At 37.8% G+C, this 18,791-nt stretch overlaps 1 protein-coding gene across 1 annotated transcript in view; it reads right to left on the reverse strand.

The window, feature by feature from the left end:
• Positions 1-523: 523 nt before the first annotated feature.
• The window catches only part of LOC123531250 (polycystin-1-like), a 243,770-nt gene continuing 225,502 nt past the window's right edge, over positions 524-18,791 (reverse strand). Inside the window, exon 33 of the mRNA XM_053518239.1 lies at positions 524-585. Within this exon, the coding sequence (XP_053374214.1) occupies positions 524-585 (62 nt within the window). The remainder of the gene's footprint in view (positions 586-18,791) is intronic.

An 18,791-nucleotide genomic window follows, 5' to 3' on the forward strand; every position in this document is an offset into this window, starting at 1 on the left:
CTGAAATAATGTTTGTTTAAGGTAATTTAACAATTAAGAATAACCTAAATGCATAGCTGTTTCCTGTTACAACATCTGCAGAATGCCTCAAGATATACTGGTGCTCTTGTCTGTTGAACTATACCCTTTCCCTAACCGGCACCAATTACTGTATGAATAATGTTGGGCTTGTTATAGAATGAGATTGATTCAAGTACACACCTTTCAGAATGAGGTTATACTCATCTTAGTGTGTGCAATATCAGAAATGTTTAAAAATCCATTCTTTCGGGACTACTTCTTTTTAACTGCCTTATATTCAGAGTTTTGTTTCCTTCACAGAATATTTTGATCATGTGTGTAGATGCGTTTTTTTACCATCGCCACTGGCAAAACCAGAATGATCACGTGATGACATGCTAAATTTATACATATCTGTTACAGTAGCTCTAACAGCAGTTTACCTTACATCAGTTTCTAGCGTCAGAGTTTAGTTCCTGGCTGGAATTTATCACTCAATGTCTTCGGTGTCCCACTCTTATGGTTATTTGAGCACACTGATGTCTTTGCCATACAGTCCGTCTAGTATATCGATGTATACATACACTGAAAACAGAGAGAAAAGTAACATTTGAGCATATGGTCAGTTCTGCACACAATCAAATGAGTGTAATACTGAAATGCAAACAATCCTCTGTGTACCAGTTATACAATACAAATATATCTATATCCCATGAAGTCAATGCAAATAAATCTGTTATACAAAGAAGTAAGTTAATACAAAGGCATTTTTTTTCTGGTGGACGGATTGCATCATTGGTTTGCACACTGGCCTTCACCTATCCTGAGGTGGGGGGGGGTTCGATCCCTGGCAGCTACTTGGAAATTTTTCTGAAACGCTTTTCAGTGTTTCCCACCCAACTAGGAGAGTGTATTGGTCAGGAACCAGGGCCAATCCTTGAGTGTTTCAGTGCTTTACACTGGGCCTCGTTAAAGAAACAAGTGTCTATTCGCAACAAGCTAGCTAAGTTAGGCCGGACAAGCCTGTATTGATTTCTGATCAGCTCTGTCATGGGGCTGTGTCTCACTCTGTCCTATGGTCAGATCGCTGCTGTGTCTGTACTAGTGAGGATGATTTATGCACCTGTTGTGCTGCATTTGAACTATGTAAAGGCCTCTGAACGTGAAATTGATCATGAAAGGGCGCTTTATAAATCTGGTACAATTATAATAATAATAATAATCTGTTCACCATGAAATCAATATAAATACATTGTTTTGCAACTCAGCCCCATAAATTCAATAAAATATTCAATGAACTCGCAATCTCTTTATTAACTGCAACATTCCACCCACTAGTTGCCAATGAACTCGCAATATGTTTTTAAACTGTAATACGTCATCCACTATCTCTTTACTAACTGTAAGATTTCACCCATTAGTTGCCAATGAGTTCACTATCTTTTATTCACAGCAACATTTCACCCCCTAGGTGCCAATGGGATCATTTTCTCTTATTCACTTGAAACATTTCACCCATAGTTGCAATGGAGATCATCAAGTTACATATTACATTTTTACCAATATTATAGTATGTCTGCTTTAAGCCCTACAATGAACATGGTTTACCCTAATGGACACTTATGGGGCAGTACTTCTTCAAAAATGCATTTCAACTCAAAAATGTCAATGATTTGCCAAAATCAAGCAATGGTATTGAGCAACCCCTACATGTTTGTCATCCTACCAGAAGTTTTACATCCTAGTTATAGACACCCTAGTAACAGGCATTTCTGTGCTGCTGTAATAATGAACTTCTGACAATTTTTCCTATTCATTTTTATGACACATGTGAGAGTATAGGAATATAGGCCCATATATTTCCTGAATTTATTTGACATTTTTTTTTACATTTTTCAAACTTCCCTTCATACTCACTGTTTTGAATATTAACTACTCCAGGATGAGGAGAATACTAAAATTCCTTCAGCTTCATAAAACATAGTCTGTAATGACATTTTTAGAGTATACACAGACAAATGACAGCCTAGGCCTTTTGGAACATCTCAAACAAAATGACGCTGTGCGAAACATCTCTCAAAATATCTGCCAGCTGTGTGTGACACAACTCAACAAAATGAAGCAAACAGGGACCACACAATTGTGTAAAATCATGTTAAAACAATCAGCTGGGAAAGTCCAAACCATTGCATTAAATGAGGTTGTAACAACCTGCAGAGAAGGTCCATTACATTGCGTTAAATGCTGTTTTTAAAACAATGTACAGCTGAGATGGCCAACTATGCTTTTAAACAAATCTGCTTCTGCTGGATAAGAGTTTTACTCAATTAAGGTAACTTGAAGAAATTGATTGGGAGTCAACCAAGGAACATTACTGTGAAATAATTTTGAAATAAGGTCAGTGGTTTCCGGGAATATTTTTTAATTTTTTCCTTTTGGTTGCTGTGGTAACTATAATTCTGCATGAGTGACCTATATGCAAAGGAAGCTGACAGTGGACCACTAAAGTTACATTCCTGTGTATTTTGTTGAAACTGGCTAAAATGGTGGGATAGGAGACATTCTTTAAAGAAACCATAGACAATGGACTCACTGATAACGGACTTCACAATTACTAGAAGTGTCATGGTGACTAATATACTGATATCCTAAACATTAATAAGATATTCTAGAGTCTGTCATGAACAAAAAAACACTTTAATCTGACTTATTATTATTAAGGCAAACCTTTTTCACAATGCCAACAATAACTTTTAGACAACAAAACATCGTACCTGATGTGTGTGGGCTCCTCCCAAAAAACAACAGTGAATGCTCCTACAGTTTTGTGAAAATCAGTTTGCACATTGAAGCATAATGAACAGTGAGAGGTGCGCTGTATATTACAGGGCAAGATTTAAAGCTGCATTCATATAGAGATTTACAGTAGGAAAAATCTATATATCGGTCTCTCTCACTACAGTCATTGAAGCAAACACCACTCTGCTGTATGAAGATTTCATTTGTATCCCTCAAAAATAAACCATTTTTCTATCCTACAGTACCTAAATTGGAATATAAAGGTTTTATTAATTTTACATTAAAGGCTTGAAAGGGCAATAATGACTTTAATTTATATAAAGATGCCTAACAACTCAATAAATGTTCTTTAAATGTTGTTTTGCGCAATATTTAGGATAAAGATTTAAATGAAACAAGAGGGCCATGATGGCCCTATATCGCTACCTGTTATTATTTGCACTTGAGGACAGGAAGGTCCTCAGAAAAAAATATCTAATTCCATAGGGACAGGAACACAATATTTAACCAAAAAGAAGAAAAAAAATTCTTATCTAAGGTATAGATATGTCAAAAATCACCTAAAATTGGAGGTACCATCCATGTTGTACCACAGAAAGTGGTCTTGGTTTTTCACTATGGCCTATAATAAATGTACTAAAAATTAAGCTATTTATAGTAACGTAAAAGGGGAAGTTATTATAAAAATATATTTGTATGTGACAAAAAGATGGATCTGCCAAATAAATATGTTGGCATTAAATGAAATTTTTCAGATCAGTATCGTTCATTTGTTACAGAGTTACACCCATTTTTATTTGAAATAAAGAGAGGTTTATTTGTCATAAATCAGGTCCATAGTTATACGACCCTGTTTGTCTCTGCCAACTAATAACTATTTAATGGAAATTTCAAAAAAGTCTATAGTTTTTACTGATATAATCCATTTTGATTCAATCAGGGGAGGTATTCAGATATAAAATAAACTCTGGAACCTACGATCTGATTTGTCATGGAATCCAAGATTTTATTGTTGTTGAAAATATTTTGGAAGTTTATATCAAATAAAAACCATAAATGAAGTCTCTATATGGCTGCAAAAGCCAAAATAAGCAGATTTTGAGACCTTTAGGGGCCATTAACTCTTGAACCCAAGATGGATCTGGCCAGTTCAAGAAAGGATGCAAGATCTCTGTGGTTGAAAAGTTGTGTGCAAGTTTGGTTAAAATTACAATCTATAATTGAAGCTGCTATTTGTACAGGACAAGGCCATAACAGCTTAATTTTTGCCCATTCAGGGGCCATAACTCTGGTCCCACATTATGGGATCTGGCCGGTTCAAGACAGGAACCGAGATCTTATGGTGACACAAGTTTAGTGCATGTTTGATTATATTCAAAATCATAAATGAAAGCTGCTATTGTGCAGAAAGGTTAATATCAGCTAATTCTGGGCCCTTTCACGGGCCTTAACTCTGAAACCCATAATGGTATCTCGCCAGTTCATGAAAAGAAATCCAAAGATTCGTATGGTGATATCAGTTGAGTGCAAGTGTGCAAGTTTGGTTAAAAAAAATCATAATGAGCTGTTTTGTGCAGACAGGTCCAAAATAGCTAATTCAGGGGCCATAAATCTGGTCCACCATTATGGGATCTGGCTAGTTAAAGAAGGAAACATGATATTATGGTGGACACAAATTTTGTGCAAGTGTGGTTAAAATCAAGTCATAAAAAAAACTGCTATTGGGGCACAAAAGGTCAAATGCTATTTTGGCCCTTTCGGGGGCCATAACTCGGAAACCCATAATGGATCGACCATTCAAGAAAGGAAACGACTCTTAGGGATACAAGCATGTGCAATTTTGGAAAAATAAAATCAATAATGAAAACACATCGTCAGCAAAAATTGTTGAGCACGCACCACAGAAACGGGGAAAAGGGGGGCACAAAAGTCCCTTGCACATTGCCAGGGGGACTAACAAAGCCCGCCTTTCGGGTGTGACGCCATCTGTTTTTTTTTTGTGTAAAAAATAGCCCTACCCATGATTTTCTAAGTCAAAAAAAGGCCTCATTCTTGCAAAAAGCAGGATAATTTTAAATTTTTCTTGATGTACAGTGCCACTTATGATGGTAAAAAAATGTTTGAAATTTTTTAAAGCAATAGTTTAAAGTTTATGAGAAAAGTTGATTAAACAAACTAAAACCAAGAAAATGTTTTTTAAATAAAAAAAGGGGCCATAAATTTTGAAAAAAAGAGGACGGATTATTTTTCTTGCTATACGGGGTCAACTTATGATGGTAAACAATTTTTAAATTTTTAAAATAGCTTTGATATTTAGGATAAAAGCGCCTAAACATAAATTTAAACCCAAGAAATGATTTTTTAACCCAAAAGGGCAAAAAATCTTGAAAAAGAAAGAGGGATTTTTAAATTCTTGAGTACAGGGTTGTTTTATGAGGGTGAACAAGTATTCCAAGTTTCAAAGCAATTTTTGATAGTTTGGAGAAAGTTACCAAAACATAAAATTTAAAAACCCAAGAAATCTGATATTTTCTAAGTAAAAAAGGGCCATAAATCTTGCAAAAAGCAAATGGAGTTATTTTCTTGCTATACAGGGTCACTTAGATGGTGAAAAAGTTTTCCAATTTCAAAGCAATAGCTTTGATAGTTTGGGAAAAAAAGCGACCAACATAAAATTTAAAACCCAGGCAACGCCGCGAAAGACGCCGACCCCCGACAACCGCTCAAGTAGACAAAAACCATCATTTTTTTTAAAAAATCAGATGAGCTAAAAATGAGAAAACATACATTTTAGTGAATATAAAAATCTGATACTTTAAAATGTTGCCTAGCAGCAATATTTACGATAAAGATTAAATGGAAAAATTTAGAAATACAAATACATTTTAGTGAATCAAAAAAATCTGATTTGGTACTTTTGGGTAACTCTGCATATTCACTTTATATTAATCTCCATTAGAGACAAAAGTTTCTTTTTTATTATTACCCCTTTCATTATTTAAATTATCAACTCAGCTTTTTAAATGGCACTTTCCCAAAAAGGCCACAAACAGGAAACTTAATATCAATTAGCCGTTTGGGACGGGAAAACATTTAAATAAATTCATGGGCCGTAAAAGATACAAAAATTGTTTCATCAAAAAACAGGGGGGAAATTTTTAAATTTTTTACCAGGGGGAAAATTTTTTGTCCCTAAGTTGACAAATTTTTTTATATAAAGAGGCACAAACCCCTGTTATAAGGTGAGTGTGTGTGTATCAAGCTTTTTTAGCCCCCCCCCGTAACCCAAAATTTGGTGACTCCTCCCGAAGCGTTACTAATGTTGTAGGAGGTATGAAGATAAAAGAAAAACTTCCCGGGTTTCTTTGGGGGCCATTTTAAAAAGCACCCAAAGGGAACCTTACCCCAAATTTTTAAAAATTTTTTTAGTTGGAGGGGGGGGGCTAAACTCATGCCCCGGGTTTCTTATCAAACAGTGTTACCTAAAGGTGAGGAATGGGGTTTCTTTAAAAAGGGAAACCTTTCAAACAGGCTGGATTTGATTCCCCTTTAAACAAAAAAGTCAACCCTTTTTAAAAGCGTGCATAAACAAGGTCAAGCCCTTTTATACGTGCAAAAAACAGCGGTTAAAGGCAGACCGCTAAAGACATTATGACGTTTTTTATGACATCAAACTGCCGCAGACTTCACTTTTTTACTACTTGGTTTAAATGAACCCCAGCATTTTTTTTGTCAAAAATTTTTTCAATGCCCTTAAAAAACAAGGGTATGATGCCCCGGATCACTCACCAAGTAATATGAGCTACTTTTTTAAAATGTCAAACTGATGTTTTTTTAGAATTTTTGGAAAATTTTCCGATGTACAATCAAAAACCCCCGGGGGGTGGGGCCCAAATTTTACCCGGGTAAATGATTTAAACAAATTTTGTAGGGGTCCACTAGGCAATCTACTATCAAATATCAAAAGCTTTTAGGCCTTCGGGGTTTTTTTTTTAAAAAATTTTAAAGATTTTTTATGTACAATAAATAACCCCTAGGGCGGGGTTTTAAATTGCCCCGGGGGGGGGGGGGGGGGGGTAAGATTTAAAACAACTTTTGAGAGGCCCATGGCAATGCACATGTCAAATACCTAACTCTGGCCTTCTTTTTTTTTTTTTTTTTTAGAAAATTTAAAGATTTCTTTAATACAATCAAGTAACCCCATGGGGGGTCAATTTGATCCTGGGGGTCATACAACAAATTTTGAAAAGTTACTAGCAATCCACAATCAAATTTAAGATCTGGGCCTTCTGGTTTATTTTAAGAAAATTTTGAAGTTTTTCATTTTAAAAATCAATGACCCTTGGGGGGGGTCAGATTGAACAAATTTGTAATGTCCACAGGCAATGCACATGTGAAATATCTAAGCCTGGGCCCTTTGGTTTTTTTTTAAAAAAAATTTTTGAAGATTTTCCTAGAAAAATCAAGTGACCCCTGGGCGGGGTCAATTTGAAAAAATTTTTGTAGAGGTCCAGGGGGCAATGCAAATTTAAAAATATCTAAGCCACCCTTCTGGGTTTTTTTAAAAAATTTTGAAGATTTTTTTATTAAAATCAAAAAACCCATGGGGCGGGGTAAATTTTGACCCGGGGCTTATTTGAAAAAATTTTGGAATCAAGGCAATGCACATGTCAAATATAAAAGATCTAGGCTTTCGGTTTTTTTTTAAAAAAATTTTTTGAAGATTTTCCTATGTTAAAATTAAGTGACCTCTGGGGGGGGGTAAATTTTTGACCCCGGGGTCATGATTTAAACAAATTTTGTAAAGTCCACTGGCGAAAAGGAAATATCAAGCTCTAGGCCTTCAGGGTTTTTTTTTTAAAAAAATGTTAAAATTTTTCCCCTATGTAAAAAAAAAGTGCCCCCGGGGGGGGTAATTTTGACACCGGGGTCAGATTTAAAACAATTTAAAAGGCCCCATTGCAATGCTACATGTCAAATATCTAAGCTTGGGGGCTTCTGGTTTTTGAGAAAAGTTTTTTTAAATTTTCCTATGAAAAAACAAGTGACCCCTGGGGCGGGTCTTTTTGCCCCCGGGGGTCATGATTTTGAACAAATTTGATAGAGGTCCACGGCAATGCTTCAAAGCAAATATCTAAGCCAGGCTTTTTTTTTGGAGAAAAGATTTTTTAATTTTTTCCCTTTTGGTTGCCAGGAAACCCCAGATTTCTGAGGGAAATTCAATTCTTTGAACAATTTTTTTAAAAAAGACCCCCAGGGAACACCCTTGAAGTTTCATAAAAAATTGCCTTTTGGGTTTTTAGGAGGAGATGTTGAAAAAAGGAAAGTGTGGATGGACCCCGGACGGTGGCGTCACAAAACCTCACCCGAGACTTTGGCTCGGGTGGGGCTAGAAACAACAAGGTCTCTTGGGGTTTGTCGTCAAATTTACCAGGGTTTGTCATTACAGCTTAAAATATTAACCATCAAGAAATCCCTTGGGGTTTCAAATCTTGGATTAAACTTAAACTTGAAAATCAGGCGACAATCCTTTCAAGATCTTATTATTTGTTAATCAAAAGAGGTTAGTAGTTGACCTGAATAAAAACTAGTCCCTAAAGGTGAGGTGGAGTTCAAATGTTCGAATGCTTAAGTTTTTAAAAGTGGGGGCCCAAGCATCAAAATATAAAACGACCTCAGGAAAACGGGGGGATTTTTGAATGTATGAAGTTCCTCAGGTTAAGTCCTAAATAAAACCGGGAAATTTGGATGTATAAAGCGAAAAAGGTGGGGCTGCGGGTTTTGAACAAAAAATGTTTAAGACTTTGGTTTGGATGTTTTAATTTAGGAGTCCTAAAGGTATTGCGAATTTGAATGTACAAAGCCCCAAAAGGGTGAAGCTTGAGGAAAAAAAAATTACACTTGAAACTATTTTGTTTATCTCAAAATTTCCAACTCCCCTCGAAGACTTTTTTTCGAGTCCTGTCCCTAAAACAGGCAAAAAATACACTTTAATTTGAAATTCGGTTTTTCTGGGAAAAATTTTAAAAACCCCTCAACTCGGAATTTGAGATACCGGTTTTCAACGAAATTTTTAGGTGCCTAAAGGGTGAAGCTTGGGGTTTACATGATTGTATTAAATACTTCAATATCAATTTAATTTAGAACTAGGAATGTATCAGATAGATACTTGTTCCCCCTGAAAATAATGATCGATTGTCTATAAATATTGTTTAGCTATTTTTTTAAACAAAAAAAAGAAATTGCCATTACTGAAAAATCTTTTTCTTGTCTTACTTCATATAATTTTTTAAAAATAGTTATAGGAAGTCGGGAAAAGAATTAACCATCAACCAAAACAATTCTATAAATGAGCCCGTTTCGGAAAAAGCCTCATGGCATGCGACCTTTTATGGATCCGATCACCGCACATCCGGGGTCTGTAGGATCCATACGTTCGCTGAACATCCATGAACCTATATTTACTGAAAGCGAACATAGGGGACTTGATCAGACGCTAGATGCCAGAGTTTTTTGTCCATACTGGCGAAATAAAAATAATTTCGCATACGTGGCTCAAACTACAAAAGATATACCCACAAGAAAAATCTATAGGAATTATTTATAACAGTCAGGTGTCAGGATGCGGGGGCAGTGCTAAAAAAACTTGATGTCAACTCACCCCCTGGGCCAAATCGCCCAAATTTGGAAGAAAATTCCCCTTTCCCTTTATTTTCTTAAAAAAGCTCTTTTTTTTTCTTAAAAGGCTAAAAAAAAGATCCCAGAGGGCAAACTGACCCGATACCATTCACAAACAGTTAAAAATATTTCCTCATTCTATCATTCATTCTATCATGTTGTCTTGCTTCAACCATCTGTTGCTGTGTTTATATAAAAACTATTCACCATTTTTAACAGCTTCCATAAAAAGAAAATCAATGCTAGGCAGTAATTAAGAATTATTTTCTCATTGATTGAAACATAAGGGATCACAATATTCACCCTGTTCTGTCGATACTTCATGTTGTTTTTTTCATTTTTTAACTTTTAGCACTAAAAAAAATTGTCGTCTGCTGGAAAGCGTCTGCAAAAAATTGTAAGTTCATTAAATTTTCTCCAAAATTGGAAGAAATTTTGTCAAGTACAAACAGTTTAAACCCTGATCAACCCGTTTAATGGGCGTCTGATCTGGTTCCAAGCTGTTTGCAAAGGCGTTAAATTCGCCGGGCCCGCAAAAGGGTTTTAAACTTTTTTAGCATTTTCCCATGTTTTGATTTATCATCCCCCTTTTTCTTATCTGCAATTGGTAAATTTGGTTGATATCTTTTTGAAATCTATTAAACATTTTTCCTTTTTTGAAGTTATTTAACCCTTTTCCCCCCTGCAAAAATTTCTAAAAGGCCGGGTTTCCAGAAAAATTTGGGAACTACCATTTTTTATTTGATGGGTTTTCATAAAATTCATTTACTAAATACGAAAATGCAGACCAATCAGCCTGTTTGGGAAGGCTGCGCTAGTCAAAAGCCTGATCACTTGACCAGCAGGCTAAAGGCTACCAAAACATTTAAATATATTACGCAGTTTTTTAAAAAAATTTTTTTAAAAAGGTGTGGGAATTATATACCAAAGTAGAGTTCAACATTTTTTTTTTAGTTTGATACCCCATTTTAAAATTCCCAAAATCAACAAATTTTTTTTCCGCTGTCTTGTTTACATTTTTTGACCCCTACGAAAATTTTGGGCTGGGTCTAAAAGCAGGTGTGGCCCCAACTTATAATGATTTTCGATAAAGTTGGTTTAAATGTGTATTTTTTTTTAAAAAATTTTTAAAATCTAATTTATAAATTATCATCCAGGGTTTTCACGGGTTGGTTAATTTTGTCTACTTTTCCAAAAGGATGGTAAGGGGCCCATAAAATTATTAAAACCATATGAAATGAAAAATTTTTTGCAGCTCTGGGCTCATGTATGTGTAAAATCGAAAAAAACATTTTCCTTCGGGGGCTGTTCAAAAAAAAACAAAAAAACATTTGTTTGTTATTCTTATTCCAAGCCAGCAACACGTCATACAAACACCAAATTAACCCCCTTTGATGTGCCCGTAATTATAAAAAGTTTTTCGAAATTATGTTTGCTGAGAAGGTGTTGACAGTTTGAGAAAGTGTCATGTTCTCACAGGTAGTACCTGTAAATACTGATGACAACATTTTAGATGTCCGTTACCAGTTAAGCAGCGAGTGCAACTTCATGCGAAGTCGTTGTTAAGCGAGCCACAAATGGCCGTTTGTAAACAAAATTCGGACTGTTTTTCGATGCATATTATATATTCCAATGTATATGTTTTCCCAAAATTTTGATACAAGATCAGGTGTGCGTAATATTCATGCTAGTGTAATATATTTGTGTTTTTACGGTTATTTAAGTTTTCCAGGTTGGTTGCCATTGCAACTAGAATTCTGCATGGATGAGAATCTGAAAGGGATCGTCCAAGGAGTTATAATTTGTTTGGATGAAATTGGCTTTAGGGGATGTTTATTTGGTAGTTTCGGGGAACCGAGGATGAGGGAAAGGGGCGGGCACACAGACATCAAATCCTAAACCACCATGAGCAGTGGTTTAAAGACCAATACAAAAAAACGGGGCAAAAAAATAGTTTTCCCCGTGAACCTTGATGCTTCAGCCATCATTCCAGAGGCCCATTTATGTACTTCTCATTTTTGGAAAATTAAAACAGCCAAAACAGGCCCCTTCAAGAAAAAAAAAGGCACAAGTTAAAAAAAACCGCAGACAAGGAGAATTTTCTTTATGACAATTGATTTGCTATATTTTTCAGGTAGGTCTTAATGAGATATTCTTGAAATGTGCACAGAATCTGTAATATTCTATATAGGATCCTCTGCCCTTTAATTTACTTATTGTTCCCATAAGCCACAGATTTCTCTCTTTCTCTGCTTTGGGAGATTTCCACTGATCTGACCCTCTGGTAAGAATGCTCTGTGTCTGTACTAGTACAAGATGAATTTGGGGCCCCGAGTGACTGCCTTTGTACTAGAAGAGGATGAATTTGGGGCCCCGAGTGACTGCCTTTGTACTAGTAGAGGATGAATTTGGGGCCCCGAGTGACTGCCTTTGTACTAGTAGAGGATGATTTTGGGGGCCCCGAGTGACTGCCTTACTAGTAAGGATGAATTTGGGCCCGAGTGACTGCCTTTGTACTAGAAGGGAAATTTTGGGCCCCGATGACTGCCTTTGTACTATAAGGATGAAAATTTGGGGCCCCGGTGCGCCTTGTACTAGTAAAGATGAATTTGGGGCCCCAGTGATCCTTTTACAGTAGGAGAATTTTTTGGGCCCCGAGTGCTGCCTTTGTACTAGTACAGGAAGAATTTGGGGGCCCCGAGGACTGCCTTTGTACAGAAAGGGGAATTTTTGGGGCCCCGAGTGACTGCCTTTTACAGACAAGAGAATTTGGGGGCCCCTTGACTGCCTTTGTACTAAAGAGGAAGAATTTTGGGGCCCCGGGACTGCCTTTTACATTTTCAGGGGTAATTTTGGGCCAGAGTGACGCCTTTGACTAGAAAGGATGATTTTGGGCCCGAGTGACTGCCTTTTTACTAGTAAAGGGTGAATTGGGGGCCCCCAGGACTGCCTTTGTACTAAAGGGTGAATTGGGCCCTGAGTGCGCCTTTGTACAGTAAAGGATAATTTTGGGCCCCCAGTGACTGCTTTTTTTACTAAAAGGATGAATTTTGGGGCCCTGATGACTGCCTTTGTACAGGGGATAATTTGGGGGCCCCGAGTGACGCCTTTTTATATAGGGATTTTTGGGGCCCTGAGGACTGCCTTTTTTACTAGAAGAGGGTGAATTTGGGGGCCCCGGTTTACGCCTTTGTACTATAAAATGAAATTTGGGGCCCCCCAGTGATGCCTTTGTATAGAAGGGATGAATTTTGGGCCCCGAGTGACGCCTTTTATAAAGGGATGAATTTTTGGGCCCCAGTGACGCCTTTGTACTAGAAGAGGAAAATTTTTTGGGCCCCCGGGACTGCCTTTTTTATAGTAAGGGTGAAAATTTTGGGGCCCCCATGGTTTTTTGGGGGTGTTTTTTGGGGGGCTGCCTTTTTTCTAAAGAAGGGGAATTTTTTGGGGGCCGAGTGGGACTGCCCCTTTTGTACTAGAAGAGGAGAATTGGGCCCCGAGGACTGCCCTTTGACTATAAAGGATGAATTTGGGGCCCCGGTGACGCCTTTTTACTAGACAGAAAAATTTTTGGGGGCCCCAGTGATGCCTTTTTTACTAGACAAGAGAATTGGGGCCCCGGTGACTGCCCGTACTAGAAAAGGAAGAATTTTGGGGCCCCGGGACTGCCTTTGTACTATAAAGCATAATTTGGGGGCCCCCAGGACTGCCTTTTTACTGTACAGAAATTGGGGGCCCCCATGCGCCTTTGTATGTAGAGGTGAATTTGGGGGGCCCCCATGACGCCTTTTTACTAGTAGAGGATATTTTTGGGGGCCCCCATGACTGCCCCTTTTTACTAGTAAGGATGAATTTGGGGGCCCCCAGTGACGCCTTTTGTACTGTAGAGGAGAATTTGGGGCCCCCCGTGACTGCCTTTTTCTAGTAAAGGATAATTTTGGGCCCCGAGTGACTGCCCATGTACTAGTAAAGGAGAAATTTGGGGCCCCCGGTGACAGCCCTTTGACTAGAAGGATGAAATTGGGGCCCCGAGTGATGCCTTTGACTGTAGAGGGGAAAATTTGGGGGCCCCCAGTGACTGCCTTTGACTATACAGGCGAAATTTTGGGGCCCCGGTGACTCCCTTGTACTAGTACAGGCGAATTTGGGGCCCCGAGGGCTGCCTTTTTACTAAAAGAGGGCGAATTGGGGCCCCGAGGACTGCCTTTTTTTCTAGTAAGGGCGAATTTGGGGGCCCCCAGTGACTCCTTTGTACTAAAGAGGACGAATTTGGGCCCCGGTGACGCCCCTTTTACTAGAAAAAGGACGAATTTGGGGCCCCCAAATGACTGCCTTTTTTTCTAGAAGAACGAAAATTTTGGGGCCCCCCCGGGGTACTGCCTTTTTTACTAAAAAGGAAATTTGGGGCCCCGGTGACTGCCTTTTTAATAGAGGATTTAATTTTGGGGGGGCCCGAGGACTGCCTTTGTACTATAAGGGAAATTTTGGGGGCCCCGATGACTGCCTTTGTACTAGTACGGATGAATTTGGGCCCCGATGAAAGCCTTTGTACTAGTACGGATCAATTTTTGGGCCCCGAGTGACTGCCCTTTTTACTATAAGGGTGAATTTGGGCCCCCCAGTGACTGCCTTTTTACTGTAAGGAGAAAATTTTTTGGGCCCCAAAAATGCTTTGTCTAGACATGAGAATTTGGGCCCCAGTGATGCCCTTTGTATAGAAAGGGTGAATTTGGGGCCCCCATGACTGCCTTTTTACTAGAAAGGATGAAATTTGGGCCCCGATGCTGCCTTTTGACAAAGAGGATGAATTTGGGGGCCCCAGGGTGCCCTTGTACTAGTAAAGGGTGAATTTGGGCCCCCCATGACTGCCTTTTTTACTAGTACAGGGTGAATTTGGGGGGCCCCGGTGATGCCTTTGTCATACAGGTGAATTTGGGCCCGATGACTGCCTTTTTACTATACAATAATTTGGGCCCCAAATGACTGCCTTTGTACAGGACAGGATGAAAATTGGGGGCCCCGAGGACTGCCTTTGACTAGTAAATTTGGGGGCCCCAGTGACTGCCTTTGTCTAGAAGAGGGTGAATTCGGGGCCCGAGTGACTGCCTTTGTACTATCAGGGGAATTCGGGGCCCCCGTGACTGCCTTTGTCAGAAGAGGATGAAATTTGGGGGGCCCCGAGTGACTGCCTTGTACTGACAGGGGTGAATTTGGGGCCCCCAGTGACTGCCATTTTACATAGAGGAGAAAATTTTTGGGCCCCCCAGTGACTGCCTTTGTATAGAGAGGTGAATTTGGGGGCCCCCGGGGACTGCCTTTGTACTAGTAGAGGAAATTTGGGGCCCGAGTGACTGCCTTTTTTTAGTACAGGATGAATTTTGGGGGCCCCCAGTGACTGCCTTTGTATCTAGTGGTTTCTCATGAAAAAATCTGATACAATATAAAACCAAACTTCATAATTATATCTCACAATGAAATGATGACAGGTAGAAAGAAAGGTCTCAGTGCTGTTTTAAAAGGTTAAATCATCAAAAGATGTACATCAATCTTATGTAATAAATTAGTCTCCCTTACAAATTGGATTTCAGATTTCCACAACAATTTCTATCAATCAAGACTTTACTCAAAATTGTGAGAGAATAAAGTCTGCTTCAGATATAGGTCAACCAACTTGCTATAAAAAAAAACAAAAGAGGCACAAAAGAACAAAAACCAGAGCTGTCGGAGGACAGCAATGTTTGACTGTTCAACAGCCTTGTCAATTGAATGAATATTACAGTCAAACACGGGACTGCCGTAGTCACAAAATACGCCCGTTGAGAGCTTGTTAAAAGAAGATTTTGTTACAGATCTGCACATATGATTCAAATATCATCACAGTAGCTTCAACAATACGAAAACAAGAGCTATTGTTAAAAACGATGGATCTGGTGACTATAGGTAGAAGCATTCATCAACCCACTAAAAAGGGCCCTACAAGAAAAATTTTTCTTATATTTGACCCTTAACCCCTAAGTTGACCTTTACCTTAGGGATCTGGTTCTTGCACAGACACTCTGTTCATGGGGGTAACATTTGGCCAAGTTTCTCAAAAAACCCCCCATGCTTGAAGAAGAAAAGCTCTGGCAAAGTTGTCATTTTTGATTGCTTTGACCCTAAGTTGACATTGACTTGACCTAGGGAACGGTTTTTCTGCATTACACTCTTTTTCATGAGGTGAACATTTGTGCCAAGTTACATCAAAATCCCTTTACGCATGAAGAAATGTTCCGAACAAAGTCATTCTTGTGTCTGACCTTTGGCCCCTGTGAGCTTTACCTTAGACCTAGGGACATGGTTCTTGCGTATGCAGGTTTGGGGTTTTTTGGGGGGGGGGGGGGGGGTTTTTTTTTTTTCCCCCTCCATTTTTGTTTGAAAAAAAAAAAAGAAAATCTGAATATCATTATCTTTAATACTACAGTACAACACAGATCCCCCAAGATCCCACGGGGTCGACCACATCGAGGCTTGCGTTATCCAAGGTTTCAAGCTGTTTAACTGTATTTACATCCCGATTCTTTTTATTCAGTTATTTGCAATTTTCTGGTGTAATCTCTTACACAAGAGAGCTAAATTAGTATCATATTTTGGTTTCTTTACTTCTGCAAACTCAAAAATTCAATCCCGGGATTAATCATGCAAATTCAAGAGGATTTTGAGCAATTTTTAACCATCTATAGTTAAGTTTTTCTTCGGACAGACAAATCAATTTCCTTGCCTCTTTATCAATTTACATCCACTATCAAGCATGGTGATCTTTGGGCAGGAAATATCACCAAGACAAGGCCAAATTGATATAACAAAATTTTTAACCGGGTTGTCTTTAAAATATGATTGAAGGACATTTTTTTATTTTTTCTTTACAGAAAAAACATGCATGATCAAAAAGGCATATGGATAAATTGCCAGAACAAGTAATTCCAGCAAAACAAATAGGTTGCCATGGCGATGTAAATAAAATCAGGCTGAAGAGATTGTAATCATTTTTAGATGAACTTCACATTAAGGAGGGTTGTATTATATAGCAAGACAAAATGTTTCAAAATGAACATGTAACTCTGGATTAAAGTCATCATGAACATGCTAGTGCTGAAGCCAAAATCAAATTTTAACACAAAATAATCTCTACTCATCACTGTTAATATGGTAAATATTCAATACTGAAAGGAAATTTTTGTTAAAAACATGACTGTCTGTGAAAGAATTTTGAAAATTGTTGCAACATTGAGGAAATTTACGCTTGTTTCAGTACAATTATGACATGTAGACTGGGACTAGTGATGTCATACGATTTTATCAGTTCATGAATAATACCTAAAAGTTACAGCATTTAATCAGTGCAATCTTAATTTTTTTTTGTCGATGCTGAAAATCTTTTAAACTGTTTTTTTCCTAAAATTTTCAATCTTTGTCAGATTTTTGAGAGTAATTATTCCTTATTCAATTTTTTTTGCCCTAATTTAGGTCCCCCCCTGCCATTGAAAAGTAAAACTCAGTATGCAGGGGAAACTTACCTCCCCTTTCCACTTCCATTCTACTTTGCTAGGGGTAGACCCAAAATCATCCGGGGCAAAACCCCTTCAGTCTGCTTTTATTTCACAAAGTGGGAAAAACCCACACATACATTTTAAAGAATAAGCACTATTTAGTAACAATTTCTGAAATTATTTTCGCCTTTTAAAAATTATTTTTCAAAATTAACTTTTTCCCATAGTCCTATCCTTTAAAAAAAAACAAGAGGCCATATGGCCCCGAAACGCTCACCTCTCCCACTGGGCCCATTTTTTAGTAGATGTCGTTTTTTCTATTATTTGACATGTGACCTAGTTTTTGAGCTCATGTGACCCAGTTTTTTAACCTACTTAAAATATTATCAAGATAAAATTTTGACCAAATTTTTTTAAAAAATCCATTTTAAAAATATTCCTCAAAAGAGGGCACAAGGTTTTCTATTATTTACCTACTGACCTAGTTTTTTTAGGGGAAAAGGGCTCTGTTTTGAACTTTACCTAATATCACAAAGGGGAAAAATTTAGATCAATTTCATGAAACCATTGAAAAAAATTGGGCCCCTTTAAAAGGCAAAAGTTTTAAAAATTTTAACCTACGACCGTTTTTGATCACAGTTGACCCCGTTTTAAAACTTGACCCAGATTCATCAAAAAAACTTCCGACCAACTTTCATACCGATCCCTGAAAAGTATGGCCTCTAAGTGTCACAAGGGCTTTTTATTATTGACCTACTGACCAGTTTTTTATGGCACGTGGGGCCCAGTTTAAACTTTACCAGATATCATTAAAATGAAAATTCTGACCTTTTTTTTTGAAGATCCTTCAAAATATGGCCTCTAGAGGTCACAAGGTTTTTCATTTTTAACCCACTGACCCATTTTTGACCCTACATGACCTGTTTCGAAATTTACCTAATATCACAAGATGAACATTCAGACCAATTTTCATACAGATCCCTTGAAAAATATGGCCTTTAGAGAGGTCACAAGGTTTTTCTATTATTTGACATAATGACCTAGTTTTTGACGGAACATGACACACTTTCAAACTTGACCTAGATATCATCAAGATGAACATTCAGACCAACTTTCATACAGATCCCATGAAAATTTAGCCTCTAGAGAGGTCACAAGGTTTTTCTATTATTTGACCTACTGACCTAGTTTTCGACGGCACGTGACCCACTTTCGGACTTGACCTAGATATCATCAAGGTGAACATTCTGACCAATTTTCATGAAGATCTCATAAAATATATGGCCTCTAGAGAGGTCACAAGCTTTTTCTATTTTTAGACCTACTGACCTAGTTTTTGACCGCACGTGACCCAGTTTCGAACTTGACCTAGATATCATCAAGATGAACATTCAGACCAAATTTCATACAGATCCCATGAAAAATATGGCCTTTAGAGAGGTCACAAGGTTTTTCTATTATTTGACCTACTGACCTAGTTTTTGAAGGCACAAGACCCAGTTTCGAACTTGACCTAGATATCATCAAGGTGAACATTCTGACCAATTTTTATGGAGATCCATTCATAAGTATGGCCTCTAGAGAGGTCACAAGGTTTTTCTATTTTAAGACCTACTGACCTAGTCTTTGATCGCATATGACCCTGTTTCAAACTTGACCTAGATATCATCAAGTTGAACATTCAGACCAATTTTCATACAGCTCCCATGAAAAATATGGCCTCTAGAGAGGTCACAAGATTTTTCTATTTTTAGACCTACTGACCTTGTTTTTGACCGTACATGACCC

Source organism: Mercenaria mercenaria, chromosome 11 (genome assembly GCF_021730395.1).
Source record: "Mercenaria mercenaria strain notata chromosome 11, MADL_Memer_1, whole genome shotgun sequence".
NCBI lineage: Eukaryota > Metazoa > Mollusca > Bivalvia > Venerida > Veneridae > Mercenaria > Mercenaria mercenaria.